The sequence below is a fragment of the Diuraphis noxia genome, unplaced genomic scaffold (genome assembly GCF_037042655.1).
Source record: "Diuraphis noxia isolate RWA-SAM2 unplaced genomic scaffold, SU_Dnox_SAM2 contig0002, whole genome shotgun sequence".
Lineage (NCBI taxonomy): Eukaryota > Metazoa > Arthropoda > Insecta > Hemiptera > Aphididae > Diuraphis > Diuraphis noxia.
In genome coordinates this window covers 7,608,551-7,626,524 of record NW_028301712.1, presented here as the reverse complement: position 1 = coordinate 7,626,524, position 17,974 = coordinate 7,608,551, and the positions used below count along the sequence as shown (strand labels likewise).

Here is a 17,974-nt window from a genome sequence, read left to right as displayed (position 1 = left end):
AGATTCCAATGTAACGCTTTTTGGTCGTAGCGGCTGAGGCCCTATAAATTCGAATTATGCTAAACTTGCCTAAAGAAGTTCCAGTGCTTAAAAAAAAGATGGGAGAATACTTCAAATAACTACTAAATGGATCACAAAGCACCTATAGAGAAACAGTTTTAATAAAAACAAGATGAGAAGAATTAATACCACAACAAATATTGCAAAATGATAGGCTAGGCATGGGAAATGGAAAAAAAATGAAAATTTTCAAGTCACACACAGTTATAATAAATTCCGAGTAGTACCAAAAGCACTAAGTGTAGCTTATAAATTATAAAATTCTTCCGATCATCATCTAATTAAGAATAGTAAAAACGGCTGAAAAATTAATTAGCTATTATCTATGTTGTTTCGAGAAGGCTAACGACCGATCAGATATTCATCAGAAAACAAGTTTCTTCTAAACATTTTAGAACGTAAATAACTATATCAAAGAAATCTCATACCTGAATTAATGGAAATAAGCGGTTTCTTCTAATGAAGTAGATAGGTAATTAATATCTTTCGATTTTTTTCTGTTTTTATAATAGTAATTATAAGTATTTGGTTCATAAAATAATTTGTACAATAAATAATTGATAAATAATAATAATAGGTAATAGTACTTGATAACCCTCCCATAAGTTTTGTCCGTGTTAACTTTTGAAGTTCGTCATTAAGCAGTGTTTTTTATGTTATGATGCGTAGCGTATCCCGTTTATTTCACTATTACCTACCACACACATATTATGTAGATTGTACCATTATACATATGCATTAAACTTATTGAATCTTTTGAAACCATCGCATAGTTATTAATTAATTATTTAATTTACACTCAACATAGATTCTATAAATAGTGATTGTAGGCTCAATGTAACGTTTTGAACGCAGAATTTATGTGTAATTTTTTACAAGAGAATGCTCTTTTCGTTGATTACAATCAGATTTATTATATATTTTCATATTACAGAAATGAGAAATATTACACTTGCTGCGAAGAACCATACTTAGACATTACATTCAATATTACGATGCGGAGGAAAACGCTATTTTATACGGTGAATTTGATCACGATACTTGTGTTTTACCTACATAAAAAAAAAGAAGAAGAAAAAAAAAGGTAAATATATCTAATTACTGTTTGAATAACAGTCAATTCAGCTTAATTGTTTAAATTTGAATATAAAATACAAATGTCTCAAATACATGATTTAATTTAGATTAAAGAAGATTGGAAATATGTGGCGATGGTGCTGGATAGGTTGTTTTTGTGGATATTCACGCTGGCCGTGACCATAGGATCAGCAGGGATATATCTACAGGCACCCACTTTGTATGACAATCGGTTGCCAATCAATATTCGATTGTTGGATATACTTGTCAATACACCAACAGTTAAACAGAATTATAATAACATTATGTAGAGACGATGATCGCTCAATAACAAAATATGGGCTATAACTTATATATTTTATATTCTATAAAGCATCATAGTTAATAAAATGCGGGATGAGGGACTAACAATTCGAGGACTGCTGGTCGTAATATGTACAATAGTGTCAATTCTTATATTAGATACTATTTTCATGTTCACAAAATTAGCGAATCACATAGATAGATATTTTTAGATAATTTATTTATAAATCAAATATTTATGAACAGTATAATATATATAAAATATATTTATTTAAATAAACATACATTAAATAGAACCTGAGATGGTTGTAAGAGAAATATTAATCTTCTCACCTATTATTTTTCTTGTAAAAAGAAACATATTATAAATCATGTTATTATTTATTATACTCCAAAAAAAGGTAAAAAAACTTCATAGTAATATTATGTACATAGAATTATGTTACTTGTGAAAAATAAATGAATATATTTGATGACGTTTAAATATGATGAGTTTAGTTTACTTCAGATATAAATAAATTATTTTGATCTGAAACTTTCAGCTTGTGATACAACTTAGGAAAAAGTATTAGGTAACTACGTCATATAATGAAGAAAAAATATATACTTAGCTAAACATTTTTAATATATAAATATTTATTATTTCTATTAACCTTGTTTATGGATATTATATTATGTAACAATTTTAATTGAAGCGTCTGTATTTAAGCCCGTTCGTAACATTGTTAATGATTATTGTAATATGTAATTTACAATTTTATTATAAAACTTCGAAGTCCATTCAATTTTCATCTTAATAGTCTCTATTGTCTGGTTGATAATCAAATCAGCTTCTTTTAAATAACCTGACGATTTATTAATAAATGATTGGATCTGTAACAAAAAAAGCATACCAATGAAACTTTTGATTTTTAAAAATTAAACTAGTTATTTTTATCACCTCATCTAATTCTTCTTTAGTTTTCATTTGATACCCTATAATTTGTACGTATCTACCCACACGATCACCAGGAGGTTGGTAGCTAAAATTTTACAAATTAAAATAATAATTATAAGCTTTCAACTTAATATTATTGTATTACTAAACTTTTAACGATAACTTACTATTCATATATAGTTGAAATATTATGATACAAAAAGTCTTTTGCTATAGAAAATCCAATGTCATTGCTCGCTATGACGCTGAACACTGTGGCAGCGTCTTGCTTACGAATAATTGAATTATCCAGTGACCAATTCAAATATCTAACACAAAAATAATGTTTCACTGTGCTGTCCATATGACGCTAATATGATATTAATACCTGTTTAGTAACCAAGTTTCTGAACTACATCCTAATGCTAAGAGTATATTATATTTTTCAGACCCCAAATTGGAACGCTGATAACGTTCCCACAAAAAGTTCCATTCGTCTTCACCTCCATATTTTATCGCTTGACAGTAAATAACTGGTTTCAGTTCTTTCGGCAATCTAATTTGAATTACAGTTTTTAATTAGTTCAATAAATTAAACATTGATTTAACTCACGTATTATCATTATCTGGATCCGTAATTTTCATCCATTTTCTAAACAAGTCCAGAGCTTGTTCGGTACATTCCTTTATTTGGTAATGACAGGCATGCGTAGTGACGATATTTTTAAAACTTACTTTTTCAAAACCGTCAAGTTCAACTGTCATGTCTAGGAATTTGCAGTACACCGACGACAGTATACGTTGCATATAGTTCTGAAACCACGTTAATTTAAATTACAATAATACAATAAGTAAATACAACAAATTCATGTTAAAAATATTATAATAAAAATTAATAGGAATTCGAGACTTAAAAAAATATTGATTAACTGTACTGCATGAGAAAACAAATCATTATTGGATTACTGTTATCCATTTAAAAATTCGTTATTAGTTATGTAGTGTACCGAATTAGGAAATTTTGTTTTGCATATTTTTGATTCTTCCATCTGAAAATTAATCTTCTAAATGTATAAATATACAATGTAAAAGTGGAGCTACAGAAAGAACTTATGCACTGAAAATGTACAAAGGTGGTGTGTCAATTCAAAACTTGTTAGTAATGAATACAATATTCAATTCACATAGATCTGAAAATTATAATTAATACTAATTTTTAGGAGTTGACTAAATCCATAAAAATGAACTTACGATTGAAATCGTTATGTCAATACTCATTTCCAGAAATTACCCAGTTTATTAAATGATTCCGGATAGAGCAAAATAGCAGTATCTTGGTTTGCTCACAGTGACTTATCGGGTCTAGGAAACCCTAACTCTATTATTACTCTAAACTATACTTATATATCATTAATGATTTTTAACGTATATTCAGCTGTGTTATTTATGGATATAAATAGCTAATTGATTAAATGCGCAAACGTTTATAGTTAATAATGAAATAAAAATTGGGTTTAAACTTACTTGGAATATTTCTTGGTTTAGAGTCCTTTTCATTAATTTATTTATCTGATTCAAACCCCGAAATGCAGCAATCCACGGAGCGTATTCGTTTTCATGTTTAAGATATTTCAAAAGTTGAAACGTAATTTCATAGTCAATATCACCAACTTGTGAAAAACTAAATGAATCGTCGATCAGCTGTACTCGGTTTAACTTGTGTATAGTTTTGTATTTGCTCGGATCGTTCAACGTAGAAACGATACCCATCCAGTTTCGTGTATCGTATAAGACTCTTAATAACCCTAAAAAAAATATAAAAATTATAGATTTAAATTATTTGTCAAGTGTCTAAAACGATTTGATTCAATAAAAGTCCATAATATGAGACCTACCAGCCATCTGCATGTTATAGATGACCCACTCGCTGTCTTTAGGCAGTGGTGTGGTGAGGTTGTTGTTTTCGCAATTCAACCACGACTCAGCTTTTGTCTGGTTAAAGTCAGCTTCCTTAGAAGTAGTCATAGTAATTGGTATCCACCAACAGGTTTTATTTTCGGTACCGTTTGATTTGATCGTCAGAAACCGTTCCTGTAATACGTGTATGATAAAATATTCAAATATCTTGTATTTTTTCAAAAAACCTGTTATAATAAGAAAGCCAATTATTATTGTTCGTGAGTTTACCTGTGACAAAGTAACCGTATCCGCGGAATAATCACGGACAACTTTCAATACGGGATAACCGGTTTGTAGCGTCCATGTGTCCATTATTTGTTTAACGGTGAGATTTTTGTCCAAAGTTCCTTGGCGGTGAGCTTCCTCTGTCAATGAACTCCACAGATCGTCCTGTTCGGCGTTGGAAAACTTATGTTTGTATATATAATTCCTAATTCCATGTTTGAACGTATCTTCACCAAGGAACATGTTCATCATGTGCAATAAATACGAGCCCTTAGTGTACGATATTGTGTCGAAAATCTGTGCTATTTCATCGGGATATCCGACAGCCACCGATACGGGGTGTGACGATTGAAGCGAATCAAGATTCAAAACTTGTAAAAAGTTTTGAACGGTTTCGACTTGGAAATAGTTCCATTCTGGGTACAACTATATAATATGAAATAATAATAAAATAATAATATGAACACGTTTTTGCAAAATAAATTAGAAATTAAACCATCTGACGGTAATGAAACTTACGAAATCTACTCCTCGGGCTGCAACGTACGTGGCAAATCCTTCATTCAACCAAAGGTCAGTCCACCATTTCATGGTAACGAGATTACCGAACCATTGGTGAGCAAGTTCATGAGCAATAGTTACGGCTACTCCGTGTACGTCATCAATTGTAGCCACATTCAAATCAATTAACAGTTCAGTCTCTCTAAATGAAGACAATTTTTTTTAGTTACAATAACAAAATAGATTTTTTCTCTTTTTATGATTTTGAGTATAATTAGTATTTTTTTTTTTTTTTTATAGATTTCGCCAAAAATATTACTTTTGGTAAATTTAAATCACCTAAAGTTTTTACTGAATGTCTTATTGCTTTGGTTTTATAAATTATTTTTACCAATAAATGTATTCAAAATATTTTTTTTTTCATTTTATTTAAATCCACTGATAGTGAAAATATTATGTGTGTGGCTTATAATATATTATATTATACTGTACAATATTTGTAAAACATATTATCTTTATTAGTCTTTACAATAAAGTATTACTAAAATCTATAAATTAAATATTTTTGTGGCAGAATAATATGAAAACGTATACATATATATTATATTTATATATATTGGTTGTTATTATATAGTAGTTTTAAACGGAAAGATCGGTTTTGGAGGAAAACGGTATCCCCGTCTCTAGGTAAGCAAAAGTTTACACAATAATACATCAATATCAGTAATAAATCATATTAACCAATTCTATGCGTCAATATTTCCATAGTATTGAAGTTTCAATGGGAAATAAATAATTATTAATTAGTATCATTCGGATAGCGATATAATATCGACCTCAGCAATGATGTTTGATTGCGGTATGGAGTCTTTTAGCAAATGATATGGTTAATACGGAAACGAAGTAAAGGCTGTCATGCCTATATACTGAATAATATTATATACAATGTATAAAATGTTACAGTTAAAACTCGAAATCTGTCGAACCTAATATTAGCTAGACAATACTAATTTTTACAACTCCCTTTCGTGAAACTGATTTTTCCAATTCAAACTAGAATATTATAAAACTCAAGTTTAAATTATTTTAATGACAAAACTAGCTATAACATAAATTTAGATGTTAAAAATAAGAACATATGTTACTAAAGAAAGAATTCTATAAAAACTTAATTAATGCATGTATAGGTATTCATTATCATCTTATAATTCACCAAATAAAATAAATTATAATGTGACTACCTATCTGCAGTAAAATTATTTTCCATCTAAGTTTATTTATCGAACAATCAAACCAGTTTTACTGTTCCAGACAATAATATTTCCCTCCGTGACAATAAAAACAACACGAAGGTAAAAGATGTATGACTGCAGTTAGGACGATACAAATGCGATCGGGTTGCCAATAAGGATTGGCTTCATCACTAGTTTGCCAGCGATGTTGCATTATCAGCCACACGTAATGATATGGCAAAAGGATAGAGATGGTAGAAAATACTAAAATCTTTATCATTGTATGCCGTGCTCTTAAATATTGATAAAAAGAAAAAGGCGGCTGTTTTAACAGTCCAATACGATGTATACTATATATGTAAAATGTACATATTACATAAAACAATTTGACACACTCAGAATTATGCAAAAAAGTAACTTTTGATAATTTGTGGTTATTTTACCTACATTTCACCAGTGGCGGCTCGAAAGGAGTATATTTGAATCACGTGATTCACAAAAATATTAATGGGTGGTTGGGTGGGTAGGTCTTATAGTTGGAAAAGGTAGATTGGACCATTTTTGCAGGTTGGTATTTAAATATTAAATTATAAATAATAAATATAATTTGTGCACTCAGCAGATAATGTACAACAATAAGTAATAACTAATAACTATATTTTAGGGTGGGTGGTGTAAAAATATTAAACGTGATTCGAGGGAAAAAAAGTTCAAGCCGCCACTGCATTTCACGATAAATATTTCTGTTCAAAACAATAGAATATGATTATTTTTCAATGATCATTATTGTTAGAATCTCGTATATTTAATTAAATTATCTTCATGGTCGATTTTACTCAATACTCATTAGTCATTACATATTGATAAATTAATTATTTTAGATTCTGAGCGGAGCGATGAATGTATTGATTTTACAATGATGTGTGATTTTTTTTTTTTGTGTCTGTCATCACGTTTTGGGGCAGTAAAAATGCTTCGATTTTTGACTTCAGTACCTCGTTCGATCAGAAAGTGAATCTAGTTGATACTTTGGGGGGTCAAAAGTAAAAAATTCTTAATATTTTTCAAAATAATTAAGAAAAACAAACTAAAAATTAAGGGAAAAACGGGAAATTTTACGCACACTCATTTTTCGACAAAATCGATTTTGGTTTTTGATGTAACTTTAAAACAAATGACCATAGATACATGAAATTTTCACCTAATGTTTATATAAGTATATTCTACCCATCATGCAATTTTCAAAAAATTTCGACTTAAGTTGAACTATTCATAGGAATTTCAAATTTTCGATCATTATTAGTTTTTTTTAAATTAATATCGATAAAAATTTATTTGTAAGGCAGAAAAGCTTGAAAATTTAATAAAAGGCTCTTAACATATTGTTACAATAGCAGTTGAAAAATAAAAGAAATTCATAGTCACATTTTTTTTTTATAAGCGTTCAAAGTTTGAATTTTGACAAAATACGTAAACATCACGAAAATTCACAAATTATTTTAAGCTAGAAATTCATAAAAAAATTTAAATTCATAAAAGATTTAAAAATTTAATACAAGATTCCTTACAAGTTTTTCAATCTTTATCATAAATAGAAATTTCACCGGAAATTCAAATTAAATTTTTATGAGCATTTGAAATTTAAATTTTTACAACATTGGATTTTCACTTTTAGCGATTTCCTTATTTTGGTGTAACTCTAAAACAAATTACCGCAGATACTTGAAATTTTGACTGAATGTTTATATAGGCGTTTTATATATTTGATAAAATTTTCAAAATATTTAGATTTGTTTTGAGCTGTTTACTGACATTTTAATTTTTCAACTTTTTTAGTTTTTTTTTCTATAAATATCGATAAAAATTTATTTGTTCGGTAGAAAAGCTTGAAAATTTAATACAAGGCTTCTTACACATTGTAACAATAGAAGTTAAAAAATATTAAAAATTCGTAGGCACGATTTTTTTTTATAAGCATTTAAAGTTCAAATTTTGACTAAATACGTAAAAATTACGGCAATGTTCAAATTATCTTAGATAGAAATTCATAAAAGTTTTTCTTTTTAATTCTAAGATTTGAAAATTTAATACAAGGCTCCTAACATATTTTTACAATAGAAGTTGAAAAATAAAAGAAATACATAGTCACCATTTTTTTTTATAAGCATTCAAAGTTTGAATTTTTACAACATATTATGTAAAAATCACGAAAATCACGAAAATTCGTAAATTATTTTATGCTAGAAATTCATAAAAAATTTTCCTTTTATATCTAAGATTTGAAAATTTAATACAAGGCTCATTATATATTTTTACAATAGTAATTGAAAAATAAAAGAAATATATAGTCACAATTTTTTTTTATAATTATTTAAAGTTCAAATTTTGACTAAATACGTAAAAATTACGGCAATGTTCAAATTATCTTAGATAGAAATTCATAAAAGTTTTTCTTTTTAATTCTAAGATTTGAAAATTTAATACAAGGCTCCTAACATATTTTTACAATAGAAGTTGAAAAATAAAAGAAATACATAGTCACCATTTTTTTTTATAAGCATTCAAAGTTTGAATTTTTACAACATATTATGTAAAAATCACGAAAATCACGAAAATTCGTAAATTATTTTATGCTAGAAATTCATAAAAAATTTTCCTTTTATATCTAAGATTTGAAAATTTAATACAAGGCTCATTATATATTTTTACAATAGCAATTGAAAAATAAAAGAAATATATAGTCACAATTTTTTTTTATAAGCATTTAAAGTTCAAATTTTGACTAAATACGTAAAAATTACGGCAATGTTCAAATTATCTTAGATAGAAATTCATAAAAGTTTTTCTTTTTAATTCTAAGATTTGAAAATTTAATACAAGGCTCCTAACATATTTTTACAATAGAAGTTGAAAAATAAAAGGAATACATAGTCACAATTTTTTGTTTAAGCATTCAAAGTTTGAGTTTTGACAACATATTATGTAAAAATCACGAAAATACAGAAATTATTTTAAGCTAGAAATTCATAAAAAAATTCTTTTTATATCTAAGATTTGAAAATTTAATACAAGGCTCATAATATATTTTTACAATAAAAATTGAAAAATAAAAGAAATGCGTAGTCACAATTTTTTTTTTACAAGAATTCAAAGTTTGAATTTTGACAACATATGTAAAAATCACGAAAATTCGCAAATTATTTCAAACTAGATAAATTCATAAAAAAATTTTTTTTAAATCTAAGATTTGAAAATTTTTAATAATCTATAATATATCCAAGACAGATAAACCGTCTTCGCTCAGAATCGTTTTTTGTATACAATGATATAATATCATTGGATTCAAAATTAATTCCATCCATTACAGTAACCCACTTGTAACCTACTGTACAGCAGAGCGACATACACGACTTACCCGCTTTTTAAAGGTTATCTATATGAAAGTACATCGTAGTTCTGATTTCCTGTGTACGTAATAACCAAATGGTGACGATATTTATTAAAGAGCTTTTATTTTAAAATCCATCAGCCTACAGTCAGATAAAAAGGTGAATAAACTCGTGAATATGAATCCTAAATTAGAACTGGAAATTCGATTCATAGAAATAATACGTTTTACTATAATGATTATATAAAAAAAATTCACATAATAAGCACTGCTAAAAATTAAAATGTTGACGTATTTCAATATCATATTATTATATTAATAATTCAGCATTAATATTAATTTATAAATGTTAATTTTACGTACCTATATGTAACGAGACCCCAATTCTCCATAGCACCGGCAGAAAAATCTGGTATGGCCACCATGTCTTGTTTGGACAATGGAAATTTTTCATCAAAATATTCCTCATAGTATTTCAACACCTTTGGTCCCAAGTCGTTGGCAAGTTCTGTTTGGTTGGCTGCATCTTTTCTAGCTATTATACGAAATTCCACTTCATTATCTCCACTATCCGCTTTAAAGTATGCGAAGTCTGACACCATGTATGCTACTAAATAAGTAGACATCGGTACAGATTCGTCAAATTCGTCAAAAACATAATCTGGCTTTGAAGGTCTACAACATGAAATTACCACTTTTATCACAATGTTATTCAATAGTATATTTTTTACGATCAACAGTATTCTTTCAACTTTATAATCCTTCATAAATTAGACTTACAAGGGCGTTTCGTTCATAAATTTCATATTACTAATCGAAGTCAATCCTTTTTTGTGACCTAATCTTATTTTGAAGGTTGCTTTAAACGCAGGCTCGTCAAAACAGGGAAAAGCTCTTCGTGCGTACGCTGGTTCAAATTGTGTTACCGCTAGCCATCTGGGACATAATAATATACGTGGGTGGTGTGAACGGAAGAAAATCATAAAAAAAATGTTAATTCTATATGTTATGTGAGCTTCACACTTTATCAATAAAATAATAATGTACCTTGTTTGATTACTTTCCTTGTCCACATAACTACTCTTATAGTAACCTACTAAATTGTCGGTGATGTTTCCAGTAAATGGTATGGTCAGCACATATTCGTCACCAGGCTTAAAGTTTATGGTTGACTTGACGTACATAAGATCTTTCTTCGGATCAAATGAAACATTATCCACCGGGATGACATTTTCACCACCGTTGGAAACAACAACACTTTTGTTATTGATGTTCAAACTTTTCGAATGCAGTACTATGGTGTCGGTAGCTTCTATGCAACTCAACTAAATGCATTAATAATAATTATAATAATAAGTGAAGGTTGAATAAACTATTGTTATTTTTGTAGTTTTAGTAAAATTAATGTAAGATGTTGTTGTTGGTGGCTGTAGTAAAAAAATTCAACTCTGAAATACCCGACAAAAATTATACTTTTTCTAAAATATTAAAATAAATTTCAAAGAATTTACATTATTTTGACCTGTATATGATATCTTATAAGATATTATTTAAAATTAGAAAAGTTTTCCACAAAAATGTACACTGCCTTTTCTGAAAAAGTTGAATAATTATTTGTTAATGTGACTTTTATCACGGATTGGTACTCACGTAAATATCAACCTCTCCTTCAAACCAAAATGTATCTTCCAAGTACGTGGTCACGTCTAGCCGATATCTGACAGGCTTAAAATTAGTTGGCAATTTGAATTCGGAACTTTCTTTCGAATTAACAACCGATCCTATGAGGGACAACGCGATGATAAATATCATTTTAAAGCCCATGAACTCCATTCTAAACAGATGTTAAACAAGCACAAACATAAATAAGTAATAGTAGGTAATAGGTAATATAATTAGTAGGTATGTACACATACACGAATATATTTTTACGTATTTATAAATGTTATTTATTTTAGAATTTATAAGTAATGAATTAATAAGGTACCTACCTTATTGTGAGAACTCCATAGACTATAACGAATATCAGAATTATATCATATCAGTACGTTAATACTTTTATAATTATATGATTGTTACCAATTTAGTATAATGGCTTTAAATAATTGGTTGTAGATAATAAACAGTTTATAATATAGTATTTAGCTAAACAAAAGTCACTAGATAAATTAAAAACATCACAATGTACAAATTATATTATTTATTATTACTCTGTCTTATTTTCATAGTGTTAAGATTTTTACTAATTATTAACTTAATCACATATATTAAATCAATTACTATCAAGCCTATGTGTGGTCAACGAAATCATTTCAAAATTAATTTAATTACACAATTGTTCAGTTTGTTTGATTAGGTATTTCAGTCATACGCTATATACGCAATCATTATAATAGGAGTACATTTTCATTTAATACTTGATGTAGAAAGTATAAGTACGGAATCTTAAAAAGTGTTTAAACTTTTATGAAAATTTGTGCAGATTTTTAAAATAATAATTTGTTTAAAACATACTATAAAATTGTATAATATCTTCTTCTGAATAAATATCGAATTTCTATGGGTAATAAATAATAATGTAATATGATATCGAAATGTACAGACAAGATGTTAAACTTAAGATAAAAATCAAATTTATTGATCACCAATTCAAAAACAAAATTTGATAACGGTTCTAATAAACATATTTGATTATAAGATTGTAGAGAAGAGAGTAAAAAAATATATTTATTTAGTTACATACTTTTATATTTTTATATAATCTTTAGAATTGTATTATCATCAATATTATGTTGATTAGTACTTTTTTTACATTTTTTATTGAAATAGAAAAAAATAATGAAAACAAAAAGTCATACTTAAGCATAATATGTTGAAAAGAAACACAAAGTATCTATAAAATCAAATATTATTGTACAAGCTAGAAGTAAATTTTAAGATGACTATAATAGAGTTACTATAACTGTCTATAATAGCCGAAATAACTGCGAAATGTAATTAACTACTTTGTTTGTTTTTCTTTTATATTTATTGCATCATGTATTAAGTAGGTAAAGTAGGTGGGAAAAGTTTCCAGCTATAAAATTGTCATCACAATATAATTTATTTATTATAGTTCATGTTAAGTCAGATTTCTAAATTCGATTTCCGTCAATAATGTCTTTCATGATTTAAAATCCTAACACGCCATCAGTCACATATAATGCCATATTATTATAACTATGATAATAATTCATTCCTCTAGGTCGGTGCTACAATAATATATTTTAATAATAAGAGATTTATTATTATCTTAGGTATAATATACAATACTATAAATCAAGTATGTCAAATTTTTCAAATGGTACGTGTCAAAAATTAGGTACCTGATTTTTTTCCTGCACGCTGTTAAATTACGAGAAATATTATATAAATAGCTAAAAAAATTGTTGCCTTATAATATATGTTATTAAAAATAAAATATCTTGCTGAAAATATTATACTTTTATTATATTCTAGGTACATTTTTAATGGGAGTTTCCGTTTTCCTTCAAAATGACCATCTCCGTTATCACTATGACCGTTTTCCACCAAAGGTTATATTCTGATTTCCGCAAAAAAATTAATAAATTATTTTTGAGAACCCCTAAACTGAATCCATCGAATATTAATGAATTTTATACCACAGTGTCCATCTAATAATCGCGTTCTAGCTACAATAATTATTGAACAATTACATTTCGAATACAAGAACGATGCCTCCATATAATTTATGGGCAGAAGCAATTTCTTCATTAACAAGAACCACAAATGCATTCCGACTTCAAACAATCAATCTTTTTATAAAAACTCGCCTTCAATATTTACGTGAGTCCAGATTTCGACTAATGAAGTACAAACGACTAACGAGTCTATAATCTATATAGTAAAATGTCAAGTAGGTATGAATCAACTAATAACCTCACGGAATATAATTCATGTAAGACAAGTAAAAAATGAAGAATACATTCATGGGCATTTAACTAATAGTATACAATTAAATGTGTACTTTTTATATAATTTTTATTTTTATAATATTGAACTATTTGGACGACAATCTTGTGATGTTTATAATTTTACATATTTATACTTATTTACTGTTTTTACGTACAATTCATATATACAGTGAAACCTCTAAATACCGGAAACTCTCGGTCGCTTAAACGTCGTCCGTAATTTGGAGGTGTCCGCTATTAAGAGGGGAAATACAGTAAGTACACATTTCACCGTTCCAAAATTCCGTCCATTATTTGGAGGTGTCCGCTATTGAGAGGTGTACGTTAAAAGAGGTTTCACTGTACTAAAGTATGCTTTGGAAAATACACTAGACATATTTTACCTATATACAACCTATAATATAGGATATAATATATATAATACATAGCAAGATTAGATATAAATAATAGTGTATAGTCAATATCAGCTGTGTGAGGTACTGAGGTGACTATGTGAGGTGAGGTGCGTACATCGTAATCATAGCAAATTTGTGGATTCAGTTCAGGGGTTCTCAAAAATAATTTATTGATATTTTTTGGCGGAAAACGACCATGGCAATAACAGACGAGGGTCATTTTAGTGGAAAACGGTTACGCCCTTTTTAATTTTTCACGTGCTATGAATTTACCATTCTTGCTAAAAGTGGTTATGAATTGTGCAGTTGTGCCTTACCTTAGCGACTGCGTGTTTTGAAAGTGATCTCATGATAATTGAATCACTACTGGAACTACTGGAATAACCTCCGTCTATTAAATTATGTACTCACACAAGCACGCAGGTAAAAAAACATGATGAAAAATAAAAAAGACAGGTTCTTAGAAACTGAAGGCAAAGCACGTGGGCATCGCCAGATTATTATATATTGTGTAGTTATTTAAATTTAATAGTGTAAAAACTAAAAACATTCTTTTGATACAATGAAATAAATAATAAAAATAATTTTAACGCATTTCATTGGTCACAATATTTAATAATAATATAAGTATTGGAATTTTAATGTAAATCGTCGTTGAAATAACGACAACGAAAAAAAAATAATTAACGTTTAGGTACTTAAGTTAAATAAATTAGTAGGTACTCATTTAAAATCTCTTGTATTAAAAATCCAATTTGAAGGCATGTATTTCAGTGTAAACACATACTATTGTTATTAACGTTTCAATAAATTTGCCTATTAGCAACACTTTTCTTTTAAAATATATTTTTCAAACAAATGTGGATATCATTAGTGATACCTATTTAATGTAAAATAAACTATTTAAGAGGACGCCACACCCGCATGTGTTGTCTTCGTCGTACAAGTGCGTAGCATAGCAAATTTTACGCTCAGCAGATCATGTTTATCTCCGTTATTTTAAAATTTAGAGTGAATTGACCTATTATAAAAATTAAAGGCAAGATTATTACCGGGTGTATCTGATAGGCTTTTTATTATATTTTAATTTTAAGCCGAGTTATGAGTATTTTTAGATATAAAAATTATTTACATTTTTAAAATACTCATTACTCGCTTTAAAATTAAAATTATAATAAAAAGCCTATGAGATGCACTTGGTAATAATCTTGCCTTTAATTTTTATAATAGGTCAATTCACTCTAAATTTTAAAATAACGGAGATAAACGTGATCTGCTGAGCGTAAAATTTGCTATGCTACGCACTTGTACGACGAAGACAACACATGCGGGTGTGGCGTCCTCTTAATGTCAAATATAAGATGTTACATTAAGAATGCTAGATTTAATCTTATTATAACTTAATTGAAAAAAAATTATTTTAAACAAAAAAATGTTGTCAACCTGTAGTATATTATACTCTCTCCGATTTAAGTATGGAATATCACATCTGGCATATTATGTCCACCTCAGCTTCGCTGACAAGATTCTGTTCGGAAATTTACCATCACTTGCCGAAGCATCTCCGGGTCCAGTTCACCAATGACGCGACGAATTTCTTCTTCAAGTTCTTAAAGTTTTCGTGGTTTTTTATCGTAGACATGAGCTTTGACGTGACCCCAACGGTTATGTCCAATAATAGTTTCAGCAGGACGCCGCCATTTCACATATACTACTCGTGCATAATACCAATACTGCAGTTGATCATAGTATCTACTTATTTAAACAATTTTAGGGTGTAACTGCATTTAGTATCTAGTTACACTCGATATAGCACCGCGGAACATAAGCTCAAATATTTTTTTCTTTTAATCGAAGTAGAAAGTGTTGTGCGATATAAAATACCTTATACGTTATGGCCCGTGAATAGTTTTAGAAACTAAATACTGCGGTTTTACTTGCCACATACCTATATGTTTATTATATATTATATATATAAAATTGAATATTATAAAATTATATATTATATATTATATATATATTCAGTGGGGTTTTTTTGAGGGTATACGGTGTATATCTATTTATAATTTGATAAATTAGTGTACACCATTTACAAATAGTACAAATACGCTCGTATCTTAAATTTTTTAAGATAAAAAATTAAATTTTTAAGTTATCCGTATCGTGTATTATTATATATTATCATACATGTCATTCATCAATAAACTATATATATATATATTTATAAGTTAGAACTTTAGAACTGTGCTGTACAAATAACTATTAAGATTGGTTATTACCATGTATAAGTAAAAAGAGTATAACGTATTGCCGTATTAGTATCGTTCGTAATTAAGATTATTGCAGTTTTATATACATATAATATATGGTCGTATTCCGCCATCACAGAGTAATAGTTTAATTTCTAAAATTATTATTATTATCATGTTAAATTGTATAAAATGTTAATTCTTACCTGTGAGAATAAGAAATAGTTTTTGCCAAAACTAAAAAAGTTAAAAGCCACATGGGTTTTACACATTTGAATTCGTTTACACAATTTCAAATCAGTACATGATACAGTTGAAAAAAATTTTCTTATCGATTTTTAAATTTCTAATAACGGCATAATAATATAATATTTTATTGTAATATTCTGAAGCGAAATATTGTTTTGTAAATTTCAATCTATAATTAATAATTAATTTCAAACGGAACGTTAATTAGTTATACATAGGTACAATGAAGACGTATTATTCGGCTGAAATATATATTATAATATTATCACCCCGGGGTGATTTTTTTATCGAAGAACACTCATTATTTAAAAAAGTATTAAATTTTTTCAAAATATTTTTTTTCATTGTTTCAAGTTGTTAAAAAACAAACGTTTTTATTAAAAAATTATATTTTTTATACTTATCATTTTTTAAGTTTTTTACTTTTTTGAATGATAACATAGAGTTTTAATTTTATATTCCAAAGCAGAATATTTTTCTAAGTATTTTTATTCATATAAATCGAATTTAGGACGAGTAGTTTATGAGTTATAAGTATTTAAAGTTTAGACAAGCGGAGTAGTGGACAAACATTTTGTGGGGTTACCCCGTACCACTCCACTCTGCCAATCTAAACTTTAAATACTTATAACTCATAAACTACTCGTCCTAAATTCGATTTTTATGAATCAAAATACTTAGAAAAATTTTCTGCTTTGGAATATGAAATTAAAACTCTATGTCGTCGTTCAAAAAAATAAAAAACTTAAAAAATGATAAGTATAAAAAACATTTAAAAATATAATTTCTGAACAAATTTAAAATTTGTTTAAAAAAATTAAAACAAAAACAAAACAAACTTGCCACATACCTATATGTTTATTATATATTATATATATAAAATTGAATATTATAAAATTATATATTATATATTATATATATATTCAGTGGGGTTTTTTTGAGGGTATACGGTGTATATCTATTTATAATTTGATAAATTAGTGTACACCATTTACAAATAGTACAAATACGCTCATATCTTAAATTTTTTAAGATAAAAAATTAAATTTTTAAGTTATCCCGGTTATCCGTATCGTGTATTATTATATATTATCATACATGTCATTCATCAATAAACTATATATATATATATATATTTATAAGTTAGAACTTTAGAACTGTGCTGTACAAATAACTATTAAGATAAATATTTTGAAAAAAGTCAATACTTTTTTAAATAATGAGTGTTCTTCGATAAAAAAATCACCCATTATATCCAAGTAAATTTCTGAAGTTTTAAAAATGCGTATCTACTTATAAAATAATGTTTTACAACATCATATTAAGAATGCGTTTCACGTTTATTTTTCTGTTACCTTCCTAATATATTATGTATAATGACCTGTTTGAACCATCGTAACAATAGATTAAACTTAATGGAAATATTAGAGCCAACACAATATCATT

General features: G+C 27.4%; 1 protein-coding gene across 2 annotated transcripts; it reads right to left on the bottom strand.

Moving 5' to 3' along the window:
* Positions 1 to 2,044: 2,044 nt before the first annotated feature.
* LOC149058010 (aminopeptidase N-like) lies at positions 2,045 to 11,754 on the bottom strand. Of its 2 annotated transcripts, none has more exons than XM_089219753.1 (14): positions 11,653 to 11,754; positions 11,312 to 11,495; positions 10,709 to 10,986; positions 10,442 to 10,597; positions 10,025 to 10,336; positions 5,060 to 5,243; positions 4,544 to 4,966; positions 4,252 to 4,447; positions 3,881 to 4,161; positions 2,970 to 3,169; positions 2,745 to 2,912; positions 2,545 to 2,685; positions 2,381 to 2,462; positions 2,045 to 2,313 (listed from the first exon to the last, which is right to left on the bottom strand). In XM_089219753.1, the coding sequence occupies exons 2-14, from the start codon at positions 11,492 to 11,494 to the stop codon at positions 2,173 to 2,175; spliced, it is 2,745 nt and encodes a 914-aa protein (XP_089075879.1). In that variant the 5' UTR covers position 11,495; positions 11,653 to 11,754; the 3' UTR covers positions 2,045 to 2,172. The 2 variants fall into 2 exon arrangements, with proteins under 2 accessions (XP_089075879.1, XP_089075880.1); XM_089219754.1 differs by having other exon boundaries at positions 11,578 to 11,666.
* Positions 11,755 to 17,974: the final 6,220 nt, after the last annotated feature.

Excerpts from the sequence above, each read along its gene's own strand:
- LOC149058010 (XM_089219753.1), bottom strand. The coding sequence starts at position 11,494 with ATGGAGTTCATGGGCTTTAAAATGATATTTATCATCGCGTTGTCCCTC. Across the intron at positions 5,244-10,024 it reads TGGGGTCTCGTTACATATAG|AGAGACTGAACTGTTAATTG; the intron begins GTACGTAAAATT and ends GTCTTCATTTAG. Across the intron at positions 2,686-2,744 it reads GAAACTTGGTTACTAAACAG|ATATTTGAATTGGTCACTGG; the intron begins GTATTAATATCA and ends TTTTTGTGTTAG.